At 47.4% G+C, this 19,731-nt stretch overlaps 1 protein-coding gene across 4 annotated transcripts in view; it reads right to left on the reverse strand.

Annotated features, from left to right (window-relative positions):
* Nucleotides 1-2,162: 2,162 nt before the first annotated feature.
* Nucleotides 2,163-19,731, reverse strand: part of LOC121331426 — a 22,246-nt gene continuing 4,677 nt past the window's right edge. For 2 of the 4 annotated variants that reach the window (XM_041395827.1, XM_041395826.1), the window contains 2 exons: nt 12,796-12,832; nt 9,089-11,060 (listed from right to left, as the gene is read on the reverse strand). In XM_041395827.1, the coding sequence (XP_041251761.1) occupies nt 10,896-11,060; nt 12,796-12,832 (202 nt within the window). In that variant the 3' untranslated portion in view covers nt 9,089-10,895. Of the gene's footprint in view, nt 2,442-9,088; nt 11,061-12,795; nt 12,833-19,731 lie in introns of those variants that run through there. The other 2 variants (XM_041395828.1, XM_041395829.1) reach the window with 2 other exon arrangements.

A 19,731-nucleotide genomic window follows, 5' to 3' on the forward strand; every position in this document is an offset into this window, starting at 1 on the left:
AATTTGACTTCTTCCTTTATATATCCAGCAGGTTTTCAAAAATTTTTCTCTCTTTTTTTTTCCTTTTTCCCCTTTTTTTTTCTTTGTAGTTCTCTTTTTAGTCTACTAAGAGAAAAAAGGATGCATACTGCATACCCTCTGGCCTGCCATGTTTAATACAAATGAAACTTCTGTATAAAAACATACATGAGATTTTGCATTATGCTTGAAGTAGGTGCAAGCCGTGCTCCACAGCTGAAGGAATGATCATGGAGATGCAGGAAGTGGCAATGAATGAATCACATCTGAACAAAATCCAATCCAACCAAACAGAGCCAAAAGAAACCTAAACTTGTTGTATCTGACATTTTAATGTTTGATTGCTGAGGCCAGAGCTAGTGTCACCTCCTGCAGCCTCCTGGCCAGTGCCTTCCCCATAGTAAGTGCTGCTGGTTGCAAGCTAGCGCTCAGGAAATGTGACGATTCCGTGTCCCCCAAGGCTAGCCTGTGCCTCATTAGGAGATAAAGTCCAGAAGCCTAGCACTCATGTTAAATACAAGGTTGTGCACTGATATCTGACACGGGCAGAGCAATGAAATAATGAAATCTCTCCCACGGGCCTTAGGGCAGCGGCCCCTGTGTGCGCTGGCGGCTCAGAGGCAGAGGTGCCTGTGCCATCCATCTCCTCCCAGCCCCTGCTGCCAAAGGAGCCGGCTCAGCCAAGGGCCCGTGTTAGCAGAGAGCACTCAGCAGTGCCACAGGGGCTTCTCCAAATCCAGCCCCAAAGCAAGAAGCTTGGGTTGGGAACAGGCTGCTTCCCACCATCCCCCTGGCTGAGCCCACAAGGAGTCTTCTCCTAATTCCTTAAGTGAGGAAGAGCAATGAAGATGCTTGTTGCATCCCACACCAAACCTTTTTATTGTGGTAGGGCTTTTCCACATCAGGAGCTGCACACCCAGACTCCTGGGAGTGGGTTTGCTAAACATGCAAAGTCTCCACAAAGACCATTCTTTAGAATTCAAACACATATCATGACAATCATGAGAGTATTTCTTAATATGTTTTTTTACCGGTTGGTACAGAAAACATAAAATGTTTTTGTCTGTATGATCTTAAAATTTTACACTTAAAAGAGCTATGTTTTCAGAAAAAATACCTGACTCATTCCTCCAGGAAAATAATGACTAATCACAGCTGGTAGGGAAAAAACCTGCTAATCCAGTTCTGTGCAAAACTACTAACCCAAGACTCATGAAGCAGATATATGACTTTATCCAGCTGATGGGATTTTTCCCAAGTTTTATCACAGAGATTATGAGGCAAAGGTAGATGATTTTTTAAAAGATATTATCAACATTTTTTCACATTAAAAATCAACATATTATGCTACATCTCATTCCCTTGAAGTTTAAATAAGAACTCAGAGTTTTCCAAACTCAAAAGAAGCCATCCTGCTTCTATGGTTGAACAGATCTGTTGCATCAATTTGCCATGGACATCCACTTGATTTAGTTAAAATAACACTTATAAAGTAATAAATGTTTAGTTTAAGAGAATGCTTAATGAACAAAGTTTATGACTTTCTGGAAAATCATTGAAATTGAAAGCCACATATATTTACATAGAGTATGTGGCATCTGAAAGAAATCCAAAGAATTTTGTTATTAATTTCCTGTGTTGTTTACATGTGCTAGAGCTATGTTTATTCCAGAAGAATCACTCACCAGGAGCGATAGAAATCAAAGTGCAAACTGGTTTATTTTTCTCAGTAACTTATTAAGAACAGCAGCAGTTTCTCGTGTTAGATAGATGATATGCAACAGACACAGATATTTTTCATCAAATGTATACACAATAAATGAGAAAATAAAGCAAAGAAATGTGCAGTCAAGTGAGTTTTTTATTAAACTAAATAAAATAAAAAATTAAATACAATTTTTTCAATCTTGAATTTTTTCTATTAATACCAAAAGATATTGTATAAGTCACAACACAATTTACAGTGCAATGTTTAGTGTATGTTTCAATAACCAAATTCTTATACAATGAAGCACTAATCAAGATAATAGAAACAGCAAGTGTTTCATTATGCTTTCTTAAGAACGCATGAATTTAAAAATCAATATAAAGTGAACTTAAATCAAAGACAATAGGATTTATAAAATCCTCTTTTAAGGCTGGAAAGGAACATGTACTTTTATGACAAGTTACAATAAGTTAAGATAATTTCTCATTTTTCTTATTTGGTGTGAAAATTATCCTGCATGTTTCTAAACCTCAGACCATCTCCCCTTAGTTTTGGCTTGTCTTTTTAAAACCAGCTATGAAGGAAGTTATTCCTGTCTTTTCCTTAGCTCCCAGTCCTAACTCCTCAGTCCTTAAGTCTGCAGAATCTTCCTCAAAGGGAGTTTTGTTGTGGACTAAATACAACAGTGCAGGATGGGTTTGATCCACTTGTGGGCCTGAAACAAAAAAAATAAAGATAATAAGGATTGTGTGGCTTTTCCAAGAGTGCATATTGTAAGCCTCAGAACCAGCACTTTCTTGTTTTAGTAAAGGCAGGTATGGCCAGGTTTGAATCCTTGAAGAATGAGTCTTTTAACACCAGATAAATAGGTTATATTTGTGTTTTATTGCACAAAATGTGGAATCCCTCTTTTCTTCATCATCTGCCAAATGTTTCTGCATTTGGAGTTTGTCCTGCAACAGCTCAGATACTCTGACAGTGTAAGGATTGAGTCCTCACACCACCAGTGTAAGTGCAACAATCCCTCTGCCAAGGGGCTGGCCAAGCGCTCCAGCACAAGTGAGACATGGGGGGATGATGCACCCACCCTCCCGGGAGAGCCTGTAAGCACGGAGCTCAGCTCCCAGTGAGAAATAAGGATTTCAGCTCTGCCTGGGCTGCACAAACCAGAGCAAGCTTCACAGCAGAGGCACGGGGGCTCCAGATCTGCAGGGGGCTGCGTGTGCCTCCCTGGAGCAGTGTCTGTGGTACCCCTCTGCAGAGGGAGCAGACTCGCAGCTTTCAGCCTTGCTGCCCTGCAAACCCAACTCTGCTGTGGGGGGTTTAGCACTTACTTAATGAGGACTATGTGTGTGCATACATATGGATGTGTGTATATCTGTCTGCACATACACACAATATAAATTAACTAAACATGTTACTAGGATACATCAGGAAAACCACATCCAAACAAAGAGTCCAATATGGAAAAAGCTATTAAAAGATCCTAGCATTTTAGCTTGTTGTGTATAGGAATAAATATGATTACAGGATACCACTTTTACATTTTGTTTCTTTCCCAATGGTATTTGCAAGAGGTGCTGCCTTCTGGGGTTAAAGGAATGATTACAAGTGAACAAAAGCAATTCTGATCTTTGCAAATAACGTGATGCTCGTAATTTAATTGTCCACCTCAGGACAACCTGACTATGAGCTCCATGGTTAAAATTAAGTGTATCACCGCTTTCCTAAATGTCCAAGATGCCTGAACAGGATCTTGATCTCTGCCCATGAGCTTTTAAAAGAAATGCAGGAAAGAAAAATTTTTGTGCTCAAGATCAGAACACTCTCACACAACATCAGTACTGAAAGATGAAGATAGACGAGAAGTTTACAACCTCCTTTTCATCAACATTTTCATTTAGACTGACTAATTAACCTAAGTAATTTTACTCTTTCATCTTAAATACAAAGACCCTAATGCCTCCTGTATTACTTCACCCAAACTCTGCGCTCTACACATAAAGCTGTGAAGACAGCAAATCAGCCAAGGAACCAGAACTGTGCAAGCCAGGTTTCTACAGGAAAAGAGATTTGGGCAGCTAAAATCATTTTTAAAAAGAAAAATGTCTCGCAAATGTAGACTCTTAGCAGTAAGTAATACAGGCCTGTGACTTCCCCGGGCACCTGGTCCCGCTCCCATGCCTCAGGTGACATGCTGCTCTAAGAGCTGGCATGTCCACTGTATTCAGGCTGGTAGTGTGCAATTTTTCTGGGCTACACCACACATGCTGTCCCCAGACACTCTGAAGTGCTAGGGCATGTAATTAAGTGCTAATTTAAATGGCACTAGTCATGTAACTAAAAGTCTATGATTTTTTTTTTTTCTAGTCATAATTTTCCACACTGGAATTCCTCTTGGAACTGACTTTGAAGTCAGTAACAAGCCTCCCATTGGGTTTAATGCAAACAGAATCAGCCCTCACTGGAGTTTTTAGTGGAGCAGAGAAAAACATTTTTCCTGTTAAAAGATTTTCCTATTAGTACAAACACATAAAAGACTTGTCAAAGTTATAGTGTTAAATATTTTAATGTCTTGCCAAACCTCATCAATTCTCATTGTTTAGCAAAAATGGCACTGACATTCTGAGTTGCTAGCTATGGCATTTTCTGCGTATTAAGATCAATAATATGCTTTACAAGGAAAAAAGGGTTGTCTAATGAAAAAAGTCTTTTAAAAGTCAGGACAATTCCAACTGCTATGAATGATTATAAATTATGTGGTTATTTTTATGGGGGTGGGGTAGGGGGTGATTAAGACTTTGGGCACATGAACCATACTCCCCCACTTTCTTTCCTTACCAGAAATTGCGCTTCCCAAAACCTCCCCTTATTATCAGCTGTGTGAATTCTAGTGGTGATTGCCAGTGTAAGACACTAAGTTTTCTGTTTTAGCATCAACCCTGAGTTCTTAAAATGCTTATTGGAATAAATGCCTTTGACAGGCTCTAGTGACAGAAGGAAGGATTTGGTTCAGAAGGAAGATTTGGTTTCAATTTGATTGCTTCAAAGATTTGTTTCAAGTGTCTCAAAAGCTGGGCTTTTTGGACCTTATGCTCTACTGGCTATTCAAGGAACCTCAGCAGATATTAGGTGCATGGGTCTGGGGCTTTGAGTTCCTTCATCCAAAGGAATGCAGATGCACATTCAAAGGCCCCCTCACCTGTGCTGACTTTGCCCTGGCTCCACAAAGACTGTACGTGAGGCCAGACTAAACTACAAGGACTTTTTTTCTCAAATGTTAAAGGCAACATGAACTCTGAAGAAGGAACCCAGGGAGGATGAGGAGCCACAGCGAGGACATGGCAACATCTGTGGGTGACAGAGGATGCAAGAGCCTGCAGGATTTATCCCCAGGGACAGGTGTCTGAATGTGGGGAGTGCTCCCCCTGGGCACTCCAGCTGCAGTTAGCTCATGCCAGTGATGCCTCCTTAAGTGTCATCCTGTTCTGGTGCTTTTGAGGACATTTCCAGCCACATGGGCTCAGTTATGCACTGTCCTTATCCAGGACAAAAGGTTCATCACAACTTTGTACAACACAAAGTCCAGTTTGGACCTTTTCCAAAGCACTGGCTGCTTCAGACTGACATATCAGAGGTTTTAAAAACTCCCTCCTTTTTTCCCTTGAGAACAAAATCTTCCATCACTTTCCTGCAAACATCTCAGCATTGCCTAGGTCTGTCAGGAATGTCTGCCCAGCTCAAAAGCTTTTAGTCTTTTCTTGCATTGAAGTGGTGGAAAATAAATCTTTTTAGTCAGAAACATAAAAATACTTTCTTTATATGTAGATATGAGGCTTGGGAGGCCTTATTCAGTTCCTTAGGAGGGTTAAACTTCTACTTCTCACTCTCTGCAACAGTATATTGATGTCTGGGTAGAAGCTGTTCTGGTGCTGCCACAGGAGAGGGAAGAGGGACTGAATCATTAATCATGATATGGAGATGAGTGCAGTGTCAAGAGAACTAAGACTATTTCTCATCCCTGTCCTTCAGATGCCTGATATTATGTGAGCTACACACCATGGTTATGGGAAATGTGGCTGTAAACTCCCCAAAGCAGAGAGATGAAGATGGACATTGCTAGCTCCTCCAATACCTGCATGACTAACAACCTGCTCTGAGGAACGGGGCTGCTGGTGCCACCGTGTTCCGTGCAGAGCCCTGTTTGTGTGAGCATGGATTACATGTGTACTGCCAGAACAGACTCCTCCAGGGAGGAGGCACTCTTTGTCTGTGAATCCTGATGGGATTAGGTGTGAGATACGCACTTAGCCCTGTCAAGACCAAAAGGCTTCAGCGCATGTGTGGAGCAGAACTTCAGGCATCTTAGTGGCTTCCCTGGTGCCAGGGGAGTTACTTGGTAAAGACATGATGATATGAAAAAGATAGTCTAAATTTAAACACCAGATTTCCACCCAATCCCCAGTGTTGTTCTGTTTGAGAGCTGGGCTCGTGTCCCAGTTAAGTAATAGGAGCTTCCTAGGTGTAGACGGTATGAAGGATTGCAGTGACTTTTTCTAAGTGCTGTGTCTTGGAATCTCTGCAAAAACGTAGTTTTACTCTAGATTTGTTACGGCAATGAGAAATGAGCACACATATGTACTCATGCTACACATATGTAGCATTTATTGTAGTGTACTGCAGCATGTTGATTTATGCACACTAACAGACTGCTCTTGTTTTGTAACCTCTCAATATGACACAGTGTGAATGAATGCAAAATTTTAATAAATATATAGAAACAAATAGTCATTAATATGTGTTACAAATTCCCAGTTTCCTCCTAAATCAGAACTTTATTTAAATTGTTACTTAAAATGTTTATAAGACCATTTTGAATCCTCATGCAGAGCCAAATGGTCTTAATTCCATTTACCATCTCCTACCTGCTCTCCAACAGTCCATAGCCATAAAATCTTTCCCCATTTCCCATTACAACTGATGTCAGATGACTCCATGTCTATGACTGCAGATCTTGGCAGATCACAGGACAGGTCACATGCAGTCATTAAGCAGGAGCAAAAGAACATCCAACAGGTTGTTGGACTTGAGCTAGAGATATTTGTTGTGTTTGGGTGAACTAGATGCTGGCTGGAGGAATGTAGATCCAAAGAAAGTCAGGTATTGCAAGGGATCAGTTTGGAAGTGGACTTTGAGCTGACACCTAATTTGTACAAGAAAGTAGCAGGAGATGACTTAAATCTTCAGAGGCCCAAAAAGATAATTAAAACCACCCCTGAATGACAATGGGTACTAATTTGCTGCAAGTCACTGTATCCCCATGGAGGAAAAAAGGGAATCTGGCAGCTCCCCGGGCCCACTTTGAGAAGCTGTATGTACGCTGTTTGTATTCTCAGCTCATCTCTAGAGTTCCCTGCTGCTTCTTTATGGTGCTGTGAGGGTGCTGGGGGGCCAGGTCTGATAGGGCAGAAAAACGCCAGGAAACACGTTTTGACAGAAAAGTCTTGCGCGGCTCCCATGTGTGCTCCACATTGTCTATCGCGTGCCTTTGATGTCGATTTGGCTCGTGGGAAGGCGTGAGGCCAGACCCTCATTCCGGGACGGGAGTGCCAGCCCCGCACACCCATCGCAATGACAGATGACACCGTACAACCCCAGGTGAGGATCCGACCCGTTGCCAGCACACAAGGCAGCCTTTTACGTTTTTTCCTTCCTTTTTCTTACCCTTTTTTTTCCCTCCTTTTTTTCTCTTTTATTTTTATTTAACTTTTAAATTTTTCTTTATTTCTTTCATAATTTTTCTATTTTCTTTTTTTTCCCCCTTCTTGTATTTTTATTTTTTCTTCTATTTTTCTTCTTTTTTTTTAATCTTTCTTTTTTTTTGGGGGGGGGTTATTTTTTCTTTTTTCTTTTTTCTTTTTTTTTTTCCTTTCACTAATGACTAGAAGTCTGCTGTGTTTCTCTCTGCAAATGCTGTTCTTTCCTCCCCGAATGAAGCACGGCCTCAAATTGCTGTCTTCCCAAGTAGGCGCAGGCCAGATTGTGCCCCGGGCGCTGCCCCGCAGAGGGGACGTGCCCGGCGGGAAGCCGGCCTGGCTGCTGCCCGGCCTCGGACCTGCTCGGACCTGGCCTGAAAAGCAATCCCCACCTTCCTGCGGAAAGGAAGCGCTGCTCAACAGCTCTGAGCTTCCAGCTCCCTGGCTGCAGGCAGCTCCCTCTGCCTTGCTCTGCGGCCGCTCTCGGCTCTTACGTGCAAGACACCGACGGCAAAATACTAATAATCAAAACGGTGGGAGTCTCTCCTCTCCTCTCCTCTCCTCTCCTCTCCTCATTTTTTCCTTTATTTTTCCTAAGTGAATGAATCAGGTCTGAAAACATTGTTTAGATGTGTTATACCGTGACTTCATAGATTATTAAAGGAGGGGTGGATGTATGCATTTATCCATTATTTTTGTACACTGCAATGTACAGTTACGGGGGAAAAGGAAAAAAAAAAAAATCGGCAAACGCCTGTTCTTTTATAAGGAGGTTTTTGAAAACTGTGCCACGAGAAATTTGGAAACGAATTTAAAGCACTTGAGTAAGTTTTGCAAAAAGTACATGAAAAAAAACCAGCCTCGCCTCTCCGCAGTGCACCGAGGAGAGATCTCATAGTGTTTGCCTACTGTCAGCTGGGAGCTCTCTCCTTCAAACTGTTTTTATTTTTTCTTGGGGCCTGAAAGGGAGTGTTTGATATCTGCTGGTAACTCCAGGCACCTCTCGCACCCTCCGATAAATGAGATAGCTTTCTGCCGGGAAGCGCCGGCGGTGACACCGTGCTGCCTCTCAAACAGGGCGCGCGTGTCTCGCTGCCCTACCTCGCCCCAGCACGGGGCAGCGCCAGGGAAATCCTGTCCCTTTCCCACGGGATCAGGGGCTGGGGGAGGTGCCACAGCTCAGCCCGGGGAGGGGGAGCCGGGCAGACCCTTCCGGGAGATCTACATCCAAAAGGACACTCCTGTCACATCCCATCCAAAGGACCCTCTTGTCACACCCCACACCACAGCGCATGTCCCATCCTGCCCTATCAGCAAACCGGAGCATTTCAGTGAAGTTCCCACATGCATTTATGCCTACATGTTGATATGTGGTTACATGTATATCGTGTGTTTGTGTATGATTTTATATTTATAATATGTAAAATGTGCATTTAAATAGTCCTCACTTTGTGTTGCTTGTAGATTTGCAAGCTGTGAAACAAATGAAGGGAAATTACGGGACTAACTCACTATTCTTTAAAAAGGTAACAGGAACAATCTAATATATATTCGACTGTAATAATTTATCATGAATTAATCGTGTATGTGTGTGTACGCACAGGCGGGGAGGAGCCGCGCCGCCCAGGAAAGCACCTGGAGCAGGGGGTGAGAAGGGGGATGCGTTTGATCCCACCGCTGCTGCTCGGGTGGGTGCGATATTCGGCTTTAAACACGAGCTCGGCTCCTTCCCATCCTGTCTGCGCCTCTGCAGTGAGAGCGGCAGTACACTGCCCTCCCGGCTCCCGGGAAGGGGAGCAGGAAAGCCAATGTGCCCTGCGGAGCACCCGGGGCATACGGAGTCCTGCATCCCGCCGCTGCCGCTGCCACCTGCCCGCCTGAGGCAGCGAGTTGGCAGCCGCGGGCAGCAAGCGGGGACAGCTCCCCGCGGGTCACAGCTGCTGCCACAGCCCGCCCTGGCCCCCCAGCTGCGGTGTCCGGCGCTGCCGTGCTCGGCTCCCAGTGCTCCCAACCTCGTCTGCAAAGAGAATCCTTTCCCTGGAGGTCCCCCCAGCTCTCGGCTTGGGACTCCTTGTGCCATTTGAATAAATGGTACCACAGAGATGAAACGCACTCATCCTCCGGGTGGGTAGGGTTTACACCTATCCCAGGCTCCGGCCAGCAGCAGGCCGCCAGGAAAGACCCTTTGTAGTCACACCTGAGCGGCGAGGGCGTCTGCATGGCTTGTGTGGCACAGCCCAGCACAGGTCCCTCCGTCTCGACAGGACTTAGAGGCCTGCCGGGGCCTGAGGACCGTGAGGGAGGAAGTGGCCCTATCCTGCACGGACATCCGCCCTGCTGAGATGGCCGAGAGCGTGGAGTGTTTGGATCGGGCTGGGGGGACACGGGGAGGCACCGAGAGCTTCACGCCAGCGGGCGATGGGGGAAAGCCGGGTGAGGCGGGAGAGTTGCCACTTTGAGAGCACAGCCCCAAAGATGTAACCCGGCTGCGGCTCCACCGGCCCCAGGAACGGTGGGGAGGGGCTGCAGCCGGCCAGGAGCTGCCTGCGGGGCTGTGCGTGTCCCGGACAGGGACAGGGCAGCCGGGGAAATCGCGTCCCTCTCTGGGAATCAGCCTGTGCCTCGGGAGCTGTCCTGGCACCGCACCCGCAGTTTCCCCCGTGCCAGCCCGCAAGGCATTTTCCGACGGTGAGGGAAAAAGCCTAACCAGGGTTGTGGAGGGTCCCGCTAAGTTCACATCACCCGTGGATTTCCCTTTCACGCCCCAAGAATTTAACGGGGTTTGAACGGAGAGCAAACGCGAAGCTGAGGGATGCTGCTAAGCTTACAAGGCTGAGAGTGTTCTTCGGGGGCTGGGGACGATATAGCTAAAGGCGCATCCCGCACACCTGGTGCACACCGACCTGGTGTCCCAATCTTCCCCAGCACTATGGCAAATTAAAGGCTGATTACAACCTGAAGGATGCAAGAAGAGGCGCATCACTGTGCCTGAGGGGCTGGAGGGGAGCACGGCAACTCTGGACTCAGAGATGCTCTCACTTTACGCCGGAGCCAAGTCCGTTGTTTTGAGAAGACAGACACGCCGGGCAAATCCCTTCAGGCTCTGAATGACAGCCTACATGTCCCATTGCTTGGAAGGCTGGGCACAGCTGGCCTGACCGCTAAACATTGCAGTTAGGTTTTCTGGGTGAATTTTGTGCTTCTCGGAGACAAGTGCTCTTGCTGCGAGCTGGGGAGACCCCAGCCGAGCGGTTTTCCTAGGGACGGTGTTTGCAGGTTTGGAAAGAAGTGGCATGAAATCTCACCCGGAATTTTCCAGCTACTACTTCACTGGGAAAATAGGATAAGAAATGCTCCCCCCGATCGGCTCTTTCCTGCGGTGCGCGTTCGGTTATCGCATCGTCCCCGTGAGCTCAGGGAAAAAGAGGCCCTTTCTCTGCCCTTGGCCTTGCGGGGTGACTGGACGCACTGGGCGAGGTCCGCCGGAGCGGAGCGGAGCCGGAGCGGATCCGGAGCGGAGCCGGAGCGGAGCGGCTGCTGCCCTCGGCCCCCCGCCAGCGACGGTGAAAGATGAGAGGCTAAATAGCCCCGGTTAAAAAAAAAAAAAAAAAAAAAAAAAAATCCGTCAGCTACAGGTAAGATCCATTCTGGTTTTGAAGACTTTTACAGCCCCCTACTCCCTCCCTTCCCTCCCCACCAGTCCCGTGTGGCTTTCCTGCCGCCCGGAGGTGCTGGTTGTAGAGTGCAGGCCACATAGCTGATCCCCAGCCAGCTCTCCACTCCGAGAGACTGGCATCTGAAATATTACCCGGGGAGCTGGAGCGGCTCCGGCAGTATAGCCCCGCTCTTTCCCCAAAAGGTATCCGGGGAATCCTTCCCCTCCCTTGCCCGCCGAAGCCCTTTCAAAGAAAGTCAGCCCGATGTGTTAGCCTAAGTACGAAGCATCCGAGGAATTTCCACCGGGGAAACGACCCTTTCCGCGGGCTGGCGGCGCTTCCCGCGCTCGGCCCGTCCTGCCCGGGGCTGGGCCGCCCGGCGCAGGGCGTACCTTTAGGCATGGAAGCGTTTAGCGGTTTCGGCGGTATTAACTCCTAACAGGGTGTGAAAAGTATTGGGGATTGAAAAAGCTGTGGGAAAGTGGATTCTTTCCAAGTCAGGCGGGCTGGAGCTTTCCTCTACTCTGCTGGCGGACACCTTGCGCTGCTCCTGCCGCAGGGCCCCCCGAGGAGCAGCCCCTTCCCGGCGGCTGGGAGCCAGACAGCCCGGCAGGTGCGATGCCCCTCGCAGCTTGACCGTGAGCTTTTATAGGTGGAAAACACGAAATAGCGTTTTGCCACCAGCCTGCCCACGCCTGTCACCCTGCCAGCGCCATGGGCGCGGGAGATGCCGCTCAGTGGTAGCTCTTCAGAAGGGGCCCTGGCCACGCCAGGCAAGGTCTTCCCATCTTCTTTTGCTGTGGGAGAGGAGGCTGGGCCTTGCTCTGCCTCCAGCCGCCGCGCCCAACACCCCTGCGTTCTTCCATCCCAGCCCCGCCGCCGCAAGCGGCTCAGCGGCCAAGGCACCGCCGGGCTCGCAGAGGCACCCGGACAAAAGGACTCGTCTCCCAGCAACTTTTTGTCGGTTTTTATCCCCTTTCTAAATTTTTCACCAGTACGTCCGGGTTATTTTAAAGTGTGGCGGGTCCGGAAAATGACCATGGTACAAATATTTCAGACCTGATCAAACCGGAGCAGCAGTTAACACTTGCTCTAATTAGAGCGGATATTCACACCGCTGGCCCGGCCTCCCCGAAGGAGCATTACGATATGTAACCTATGTCCACATTCAAACTCTACCCTTTCACGGGGGGGAGGTAGGGGGAAAAACATCGAAGTTTGAAAAAAAAATCTTAAACCTCGGGACCAAAAAAATAAGAATAATGGTAATAATGATAATTCTAATATCTAGCACAGATATTGATGATGATGATGATGATGATGATGATGATAATAATAATAATAATAATAATGGTTGGTTTCTCCTTGCCATAGAAGACAGCGGATGGCTAAGAGTTAGCTTTGATAACCTGCGCTCGCCCTGGCCGTGGCTGCCCCGGGGAGAGAAGGCAGCTGCAGGCTCCGGTGCTGCTGGCCTGCCTCTGCCGCTGCCCTGCCTCCCCGCTCGCCCAGCGCTGCCCCTCGGGTTCGGCTGGTTCCGGTGGTGGTACCGAGTGCGGGGGTGAAGCCGCCGCCAAAGGGAGCCTTCAAGGGCTCCCCGGGAGGGAGCGGTGCGGGGCGAGCCGCTGAAGGGGGAACCGAGCGTCGCATCGCTTACCTGGCTTAGCAAAAGACGCGGCAAGAAAAACACTTCTCTGGGAAAAAAAAAAAAAAAAAAAATTAGTACAAATCTTCCTCAAGTACTCCCGGACCCGCGTCGCGGGTGATGCCCTTGGCCAGCCGAGGGGAAAGGCACCGGCAGCGGCTGTTCCGCCGAGCAGGGCGGGAGCGGCCGCAGCGTCTGGCTCGCTCAGCGGTTCCGAGAAACCGCGAGATAAAATGACAGGCTCTTTCTGTGGAGAAATCAATTTCTAAGCATCAGAGAGAGGTTTAAAACAAATAAACTTAAGAAAAAAAAAAAAGAAGAAAAAAAAGCCCCCCTCCGACCTGTGATTGAGAGACAGTTAAAAATAATTGCCCCTGTTAAGAGACAGGAGACCAGGTTACAGGGAAAACTACCTTCTTTCAAAGCCCGCTAATGGCCATACGATTCATTAGGTTACTTAATCCTAATAACCTTGCTAGCATCAGTCCCGGTGACCCAGCCCATTAAGCACCACCAGTGAAACCCTATAAAACAGGCAAGGGGAATGTCCAACATCTGAGCACATTTATTAGCATTATGTTCCTGAGATAACATGCCCCCGGCTCCCCTGCATACTGCCGCGGGCAGGTTGGGGAAAGAGGGAGCTCTGCTTTCGGAAGGGCTGAGCACAGGAGCAGGACTCAGAGAGGCGGATGGCTGGTCCCACCGTCACTGTCATTCACGGTCTCCCGTTCTCTCTGCTTTCCTCCCCCGGCCCCCGTCTCTCCAGCCAAACAATAGCTACATTTGTGGCGAGCATTTTTTCCTTCTGATTAAACCCAGGCCAACCAATGGCCGCCAGAACGAAACAAAACGCAGAGAGTAACATTTCGATCATAAAGGGGAGTTAAAAACTCAAAAAAAAAAAAAAAAAAAAAGGGTGGGGGTGAGAGACAAAAAGTCTCTTACACCGAAACGTGCTAGTGAGTCAATGCCTTATCACCCTCCGTGAAGGAGTCGGCTGAGGGGGAGAGAGGGAAAAGAGAAGTAAGGGAAGCAGCAAGGCCGGCTCCTCCGGTGCCTTCCAGAGCTGCAGACAAACCGGACGCCTCCCCGGCATCTCCCTGCCAGGGTGAGGTCTCTGTAATTTACGACACGCGAGTTGTTACGGTATTTGCCGCTGCTCGGAGCGCAGGCACATGCAAGCGATTAGAAGAGCGAAGGGCTCTCTCCAGCCCTGGAGGGACCTCTCCCAGCGCCGCTGTCACCCCCTTCCTCCGGCCCTCTCCGGGCAGGCAGGCAGGCAGATGCACTCCGCTCCCGCCTCGGGGTGGCTCCCCGCGGCCGGAGGGAAACCCCTCCCAGGATCTGCAGAGCAGCAAACCTTCTTCAGACTTTGACTGTCTACAGTCCCCCTACCAACACTCTTTATTTTTCCTTTCCATTGCTGAAGAAGAATGTGCCCAGAGGCAGTGGGATGGCGTTAAGAGATGCCGGCCCGGGGTACCCAGGGCTCCCGGCGGACGCCGGTCCAGGCTCCCGCCGCTGCCCACCCAGGCAGCAGCGAAGGGGCGGTGGCAGGAGCAGCCGGGATAACGCCCGGATGAGCCGAAGGTGATCAGGCAGCGTTCAGCCTCCGCAAAAAGCTGACGTGACCCCTCGCTATTTTCGCAATAGTTTTAACACTCTGGCAGAGATGAAAGCAAGAAAAGCGGCGGGGAGGGGACCTCTGCGCCCTGCCGAACTGGCCATTCCCTGTGCTGCCGGCTCTGCAGAGGGTTTGCCTGTGATTAACGCTGAGGGCTGATCCTGCAAGCCCTCCTCCCCGGGAGAAGCGTCCGCTGCCTTCGCCGGGGTGCCAGGGGCACCAGGGCTGGGGGGGACGTGTGCCCTGCGCCCCGTCCCACACCTCCGCTACTGACCTCTGCGATCCTGCTGTTAAATGTTTTGCCTCTTTTTTTTAAATTTGTTTGTTTTTCCTCAAGGGCTATTTTAAGTAATAAAATGTTGGTCTGGCTTGGAAGTTGTCATAACAGGAGCCTGGTTTATTTATTGGGTTATTTATTTCTTTTACCAGCAACAATATCCCGAACACAGTCAGGCTGAAAGAAGGAATTTCCAAAAACAAGGGGGAAAATAGGGCGTGAGAGGGGGGAGCAGTAAGAGAGAGAGAAGAAAAGAGAGGGAAGAGAGGGAGAGGGTGGGAGAGCAAGACAGAGAAAAAGCAAGAGATAAAGAGAGAACTCTAGAAGAAAGCAAGAAGGAGGAGAGAAGCAAGAAGTGGAAAGAAAGCAAGAGAAAGCAAGAACGCAAGCAATAAAGAAAGGATGAAAGAGGAAGAGAGAGAAAGAGAGAGAAAGAGAGAGAGAGAAAGGAAGAGAGAAAGAGAGAAAGAGAGAGAGAGAGAGAAAGAAAGAAAGAAAGAAAGACATGCCAGCTTTTCAAAATTAAAACAAGAAGCCTCGAAGCATTCATTTTGGTATTAATATTATTTAACATTAAAAACTCCGGGAACTTCAAAAAACTTCTTTCAGGGAAAAGCAAGAGAAAAGAACTATTCTCTGGAAACCATTTGTTCACAGCTCGAACTGTGCCGTTTTGGCTTAGAAACAAAACTCGAGACGCCCAACCCTGTCCCTCCTCCCCCCCCAGCATATATCTTTTCAGCACACATTTTAAAATAAATATCCTTACGAGTCTTTCCAAAACGCCTCCTTGTTATGAATTGATAGGATACAACATACCCCAGCTGCGTGCTTGGCAGTTGGGATTTAGCCCTTTAAATGCCAGGACAACGGCTGGGGGGAAAGGAATCACGGCGGCTTCGCCCGCCTCCGCCCGGTGCGCGGGAGGTGAGCGGCGGCTCCGCGGGCACCCGGCACCCCCGGGCAGCCCCGCGGAGCAGCAGCCGCCCACTCGGTGCTCTGGGTGCAGACAGCCCCAGGAAAGAGCCCCCTGCTAGGCAAAGGAGAAAATGGTACTTTTCCCCCGCAAGCTCTTTTAATTTTACTATGCTTTTCGTCCTACTGCTCAGCGAGTCAACATAAAAAGCATGTTCAGTATCTAGTTTGCATAGACTGTAATAAAATAGCGGAAAGGTTGCCCGGGTTCTCCTCGGAGGTGTCCTGCTTGGGAAACAGGGGCCGAACAGGCGCATTTTTCTTCCCAACACAAAATTAATTAAACTTCGAAGATATTTTAGTGGGCGTTTACTTAATAAAGTTTTCCTGTATCCATTTTCCCCAGAATAGTGCTTATCGTTAAAAAAAAAAAAAAAAAAAAAAAAAAAAAAAAATTGCAGGAAGAATTTACAGTGTGATCTTCTGTTTTGGGGCTTGCAACAGGTGTCAGAGCCCTCTTCGGGGAGAAGGAAATTATATATATATATATATATATATATATATATATACATATACATATACGTATATACACACACACACACGTGTGTGTGTGTAGACCATTAAATAAAATGACAGCTTTTCTTTAAACAAAAAAAAAATAGACAAAAGAAAAATGTTACCGTTTCAAACACCTTCTATGCTTATGCATCTTATACTCAGAATATATTATATGATCTTATCATGTTTCAGTCTCTATTTTCTTGTGGATTTTAATGAGATGCTGTAGTGGGAACCATCACCGGCCATCTTTAATAAGATGTACGCTTTTAATGTTATGTTTGAGTAGGTCTTTTTAAGATTGGACAACCAAAAAATGCCTTTGTTTTCAAAACTAAGAAGCGCGAATAATGGCATTGCGAATGACGTATAACTATGGACATATATTACAATTATAGGCCATCACAAATAAAAAAGTATGATGAAGCACATGTTTGAGGTGATCTACCTCTAGAAAATGAGTTACAGTTAGTTACTGTCTCTTCTCGCCTCCCTGTGTCCAGCACGATATTACCTTCTCTCCGCCAAGAGCGGGGAGAAAAATAAATTTTAAACACCCCGAACTCGTTGTCTTTCGGGGAGCACAATTTCTAACAGTTGGTTTGCAGAGTGACCAAAAAAACCCCTTAACCCAAGGTGATGCACAGCTTTTTAATCCATGCCCCCACATATATGTTTATGTTCACATATTCCTACAGCTAGTGCCTAATGTATCAGCAGCGCCTTACTCTGGGAGAGAGAGTGAGTATAGAATCCTCACAGATCTAGTGATTTCAGGCTGCCGCTTGTTTAGGAGAAGCTCCAGAAAGTTTAAAAACTGTGTGTGGGGATATTTTTTTCCATTCCTTTAGCACCCCCCGCTCGGCGAGTGCAGACGCCCGCCGCGCCAGGTACGGGCAGGGCAGAGGGAAGGGGCTCGGAGAGGGCAGCCCCGGGATCCGCGGCCACCGCCTCCTCCCGCGGGCGGATGTGCGTGGGATGTGCCCGAGGGACTCCCGCCAGGGCACCGTCCGGCACTCCCTGCCCCGGCGGAGGGAAGGGACACACCCCCGCCTGCAGGAGCCGGCGCTCCAGACCACGGGTTTTTCTCCCCTCCCTTTTACCCCCGGGACTCGCACCACAGCCAAACCAGAACAGGTTTGCTAAAAGCAAACTGCTTTCTTCAGAGCCCTTTAAATCCAGCCCGGCTCCGGGATACAGCGCACACGAGGATGCTGTACGAAGGATGCCAAGGCAGTCCCGACCCGGAAAGTGCGGTGGATTCAAGGAGGGAGGGCAGTGAAATATTGAAAGCGCTCGCAGCTGGCAGCTCACCGCAGTACCCATGGCAGGAGGGGCTTCGGCGCAGACAGGGGGTCCCAGCCCCTGGGTTGCTGCCCGCGCCCACCTCACACGCCTCAGCCAGAGTTGCAGAGGAGCTCCGGCAAAGGAGACGGAGCTTTTTTTTTTTTTTTTTTTTTTTTTTTTTTTTTTTTTTTTTTTTTTTTTTTTTTTTTTTTTAAATTTCCTTTTCTTTTCTTTTCTTTTCCTTTTCTTTTTCTTTTTTCGAAATTTCCCCAGAAAGTGCGGAATTCACAGGCAGGAAAGGGCACCAGGGGAACGAGAGGGTTCCCTGCCCTTGCGCTCGCCCAGCCGTCCCCCAGCCACAGCAGCTCCCCGAGCCTGCCTGCACCTCCCCGAGGATGGATGTGCTTCATGCCCTTGTCGCGCATGGAAACTCAGGCCATCCTGCGAACGACGTGTTGCCTAAATAAAGATAAAACGTGCTATACATCACAGGCTTTCCCGGTTATTCTCAATGACTTGTCGATTCCTCCCCCCTCCCCATCCATCCCCCTACCCCCCCGGCCCACGTGCAATGATAGAAAATGGTTTTAAATGACGAAGGGTCACGTAGAGCCATCCTGGTCGTTTAGCAAAAATAACAGAGCTATTATAGAGCTGAAGGAAGGAGCCATGGAGTTCACCCACACGTGCTCCAGTACTGTGTCTCAACTGAACACACACACATAGACAAAGGTATATGTATGTGTGTATATGTGTGTAAAGGTATATATATGTGTGTGTTTGTGTATATATATATATATATATATATATACACACACACACATACATACATACATCTATGCAGCGGCACAGTCCCGTGTGACCCTCAGGACTCTCTCATTAGGCCGTAAATACGTGCACAGATGACAGTGAGCGCTCCTGTAGGGATGGGAGGAGAGGACGCAGAAGGGCTGCTTGTGTCTTTGGGATGGAAAGTCACATAAAGCCTTTTATGAGAGCTCGGGAGACAGCAGTTGCTCACTAACTTACTTTTCTCTCTCTCTCTCTCCCTTTTTTTTTTTTTTTTTCATCTCTATTGCCGAAAACTGGAAATAATTAAATTCTTTAAAGGTTTACTTTTGAAACCGTCGCTGGAGTAAACTATGATTCAGGTGTAAATAATTACCAAAGTCATGAAAGCGGCAACTCCTACATGTGGTTTATTCATTGCTTGCCTTTTTTTCTTTTTGGTTTTTTCTTTTAGTCGTTTGATCATTTTCATCCCTAACTGTCTGCCAAATTCACATATTTGTAATTTACTAAACTTTATCGTTCCTACCAGGATAGGGATGTTGTACATTAGTTTCCAGACCCGTCCTGCCCTGTCCCGGTGAAGAAGCCTGGCTGGATGCTCCTCAAGAAAGGATAACGCTATTACCCTGGTTTTAGAACTGAATAAAAGATGCTTCCCCTTTCATAAACGCTACCAGACCCACTCGATTTTAGGCTCCCGAGAAGAAATGAATTATTAAATGAAAGAAATTGTTTAAACACAATAGCTACTTGGCTAAATGAAAGCAATCCCTGGGGCAAGACTAGCAGGGTTTGGCCAGAGAGCACAATAATATTAAGTATCCGTTAAGCAAAAATCTTAGAGAAATAGGACGGACGTGGACGTATAATACACAGCATATAAACAAAAGCCCAGGATTTACTTCATTCCTGTTTTCTTCAGCCTGCTCCTATTTTTTCTTTTTTCTTTTGCCTACACTACAACTTCAACACATTTGACTCTTCAAAAAGCCATGGTGGAAAAAAAGGCAGGAAACCGAATTTTTTTTTTTCTTGCCTGTGTCTTATTTTAAAAAGTAAATTTTGCATAGTAAGCCAGCACTTGAACATGTTCTGGTGTTGTAAAAGTGTTTTTTATCAGGCTGTAAATTACTGCCACTCTGACAGAGCAGCCGGAAATGTAAATCACACCGTACAACTGAAATTATGAAAAAGTTTGTTCCCTTTTCTGCGTCCCAGGAAGATCTCGGGGCTGCTGGATTGGGAAGGGAGGGGAAAATCTTGTTTACTATTTTCCTTCTTCACCAAACTGTTGGCTCCACGGTGCCTGGGACTTTGATGAGAAAGAATGGACAATGTGCAGAGTCCCTTCCTATGACACCCAGGCCACCGCCACTTGGGAGGTCCTTTGGCCTAATGCAACCACAGCTAACTGCTCCCAACAGGAGGCTCTGTGGATCAGGCAGGGTCACAATTATACTTCTGCTAAAGGCAAGAGTTGCCTTAAAAAAAA

This window comes from Onychostruthus taczanowskii, unplaced genomic scaffold (assembly GCF_017590055.1).
Source record: "Onychostruthus taczanowskii isolate IOZ18803 unplaced genomic scaffold, ASM1759005v1 scaffold12, whole genome shotgun sequence".
Taxonomy (NCBI): Eukaryota; Metazoa; Chordata; class Aves; order Passeriformes; family Passeridae; genus Onychostruthus; species Onychostruthus taczanowskii.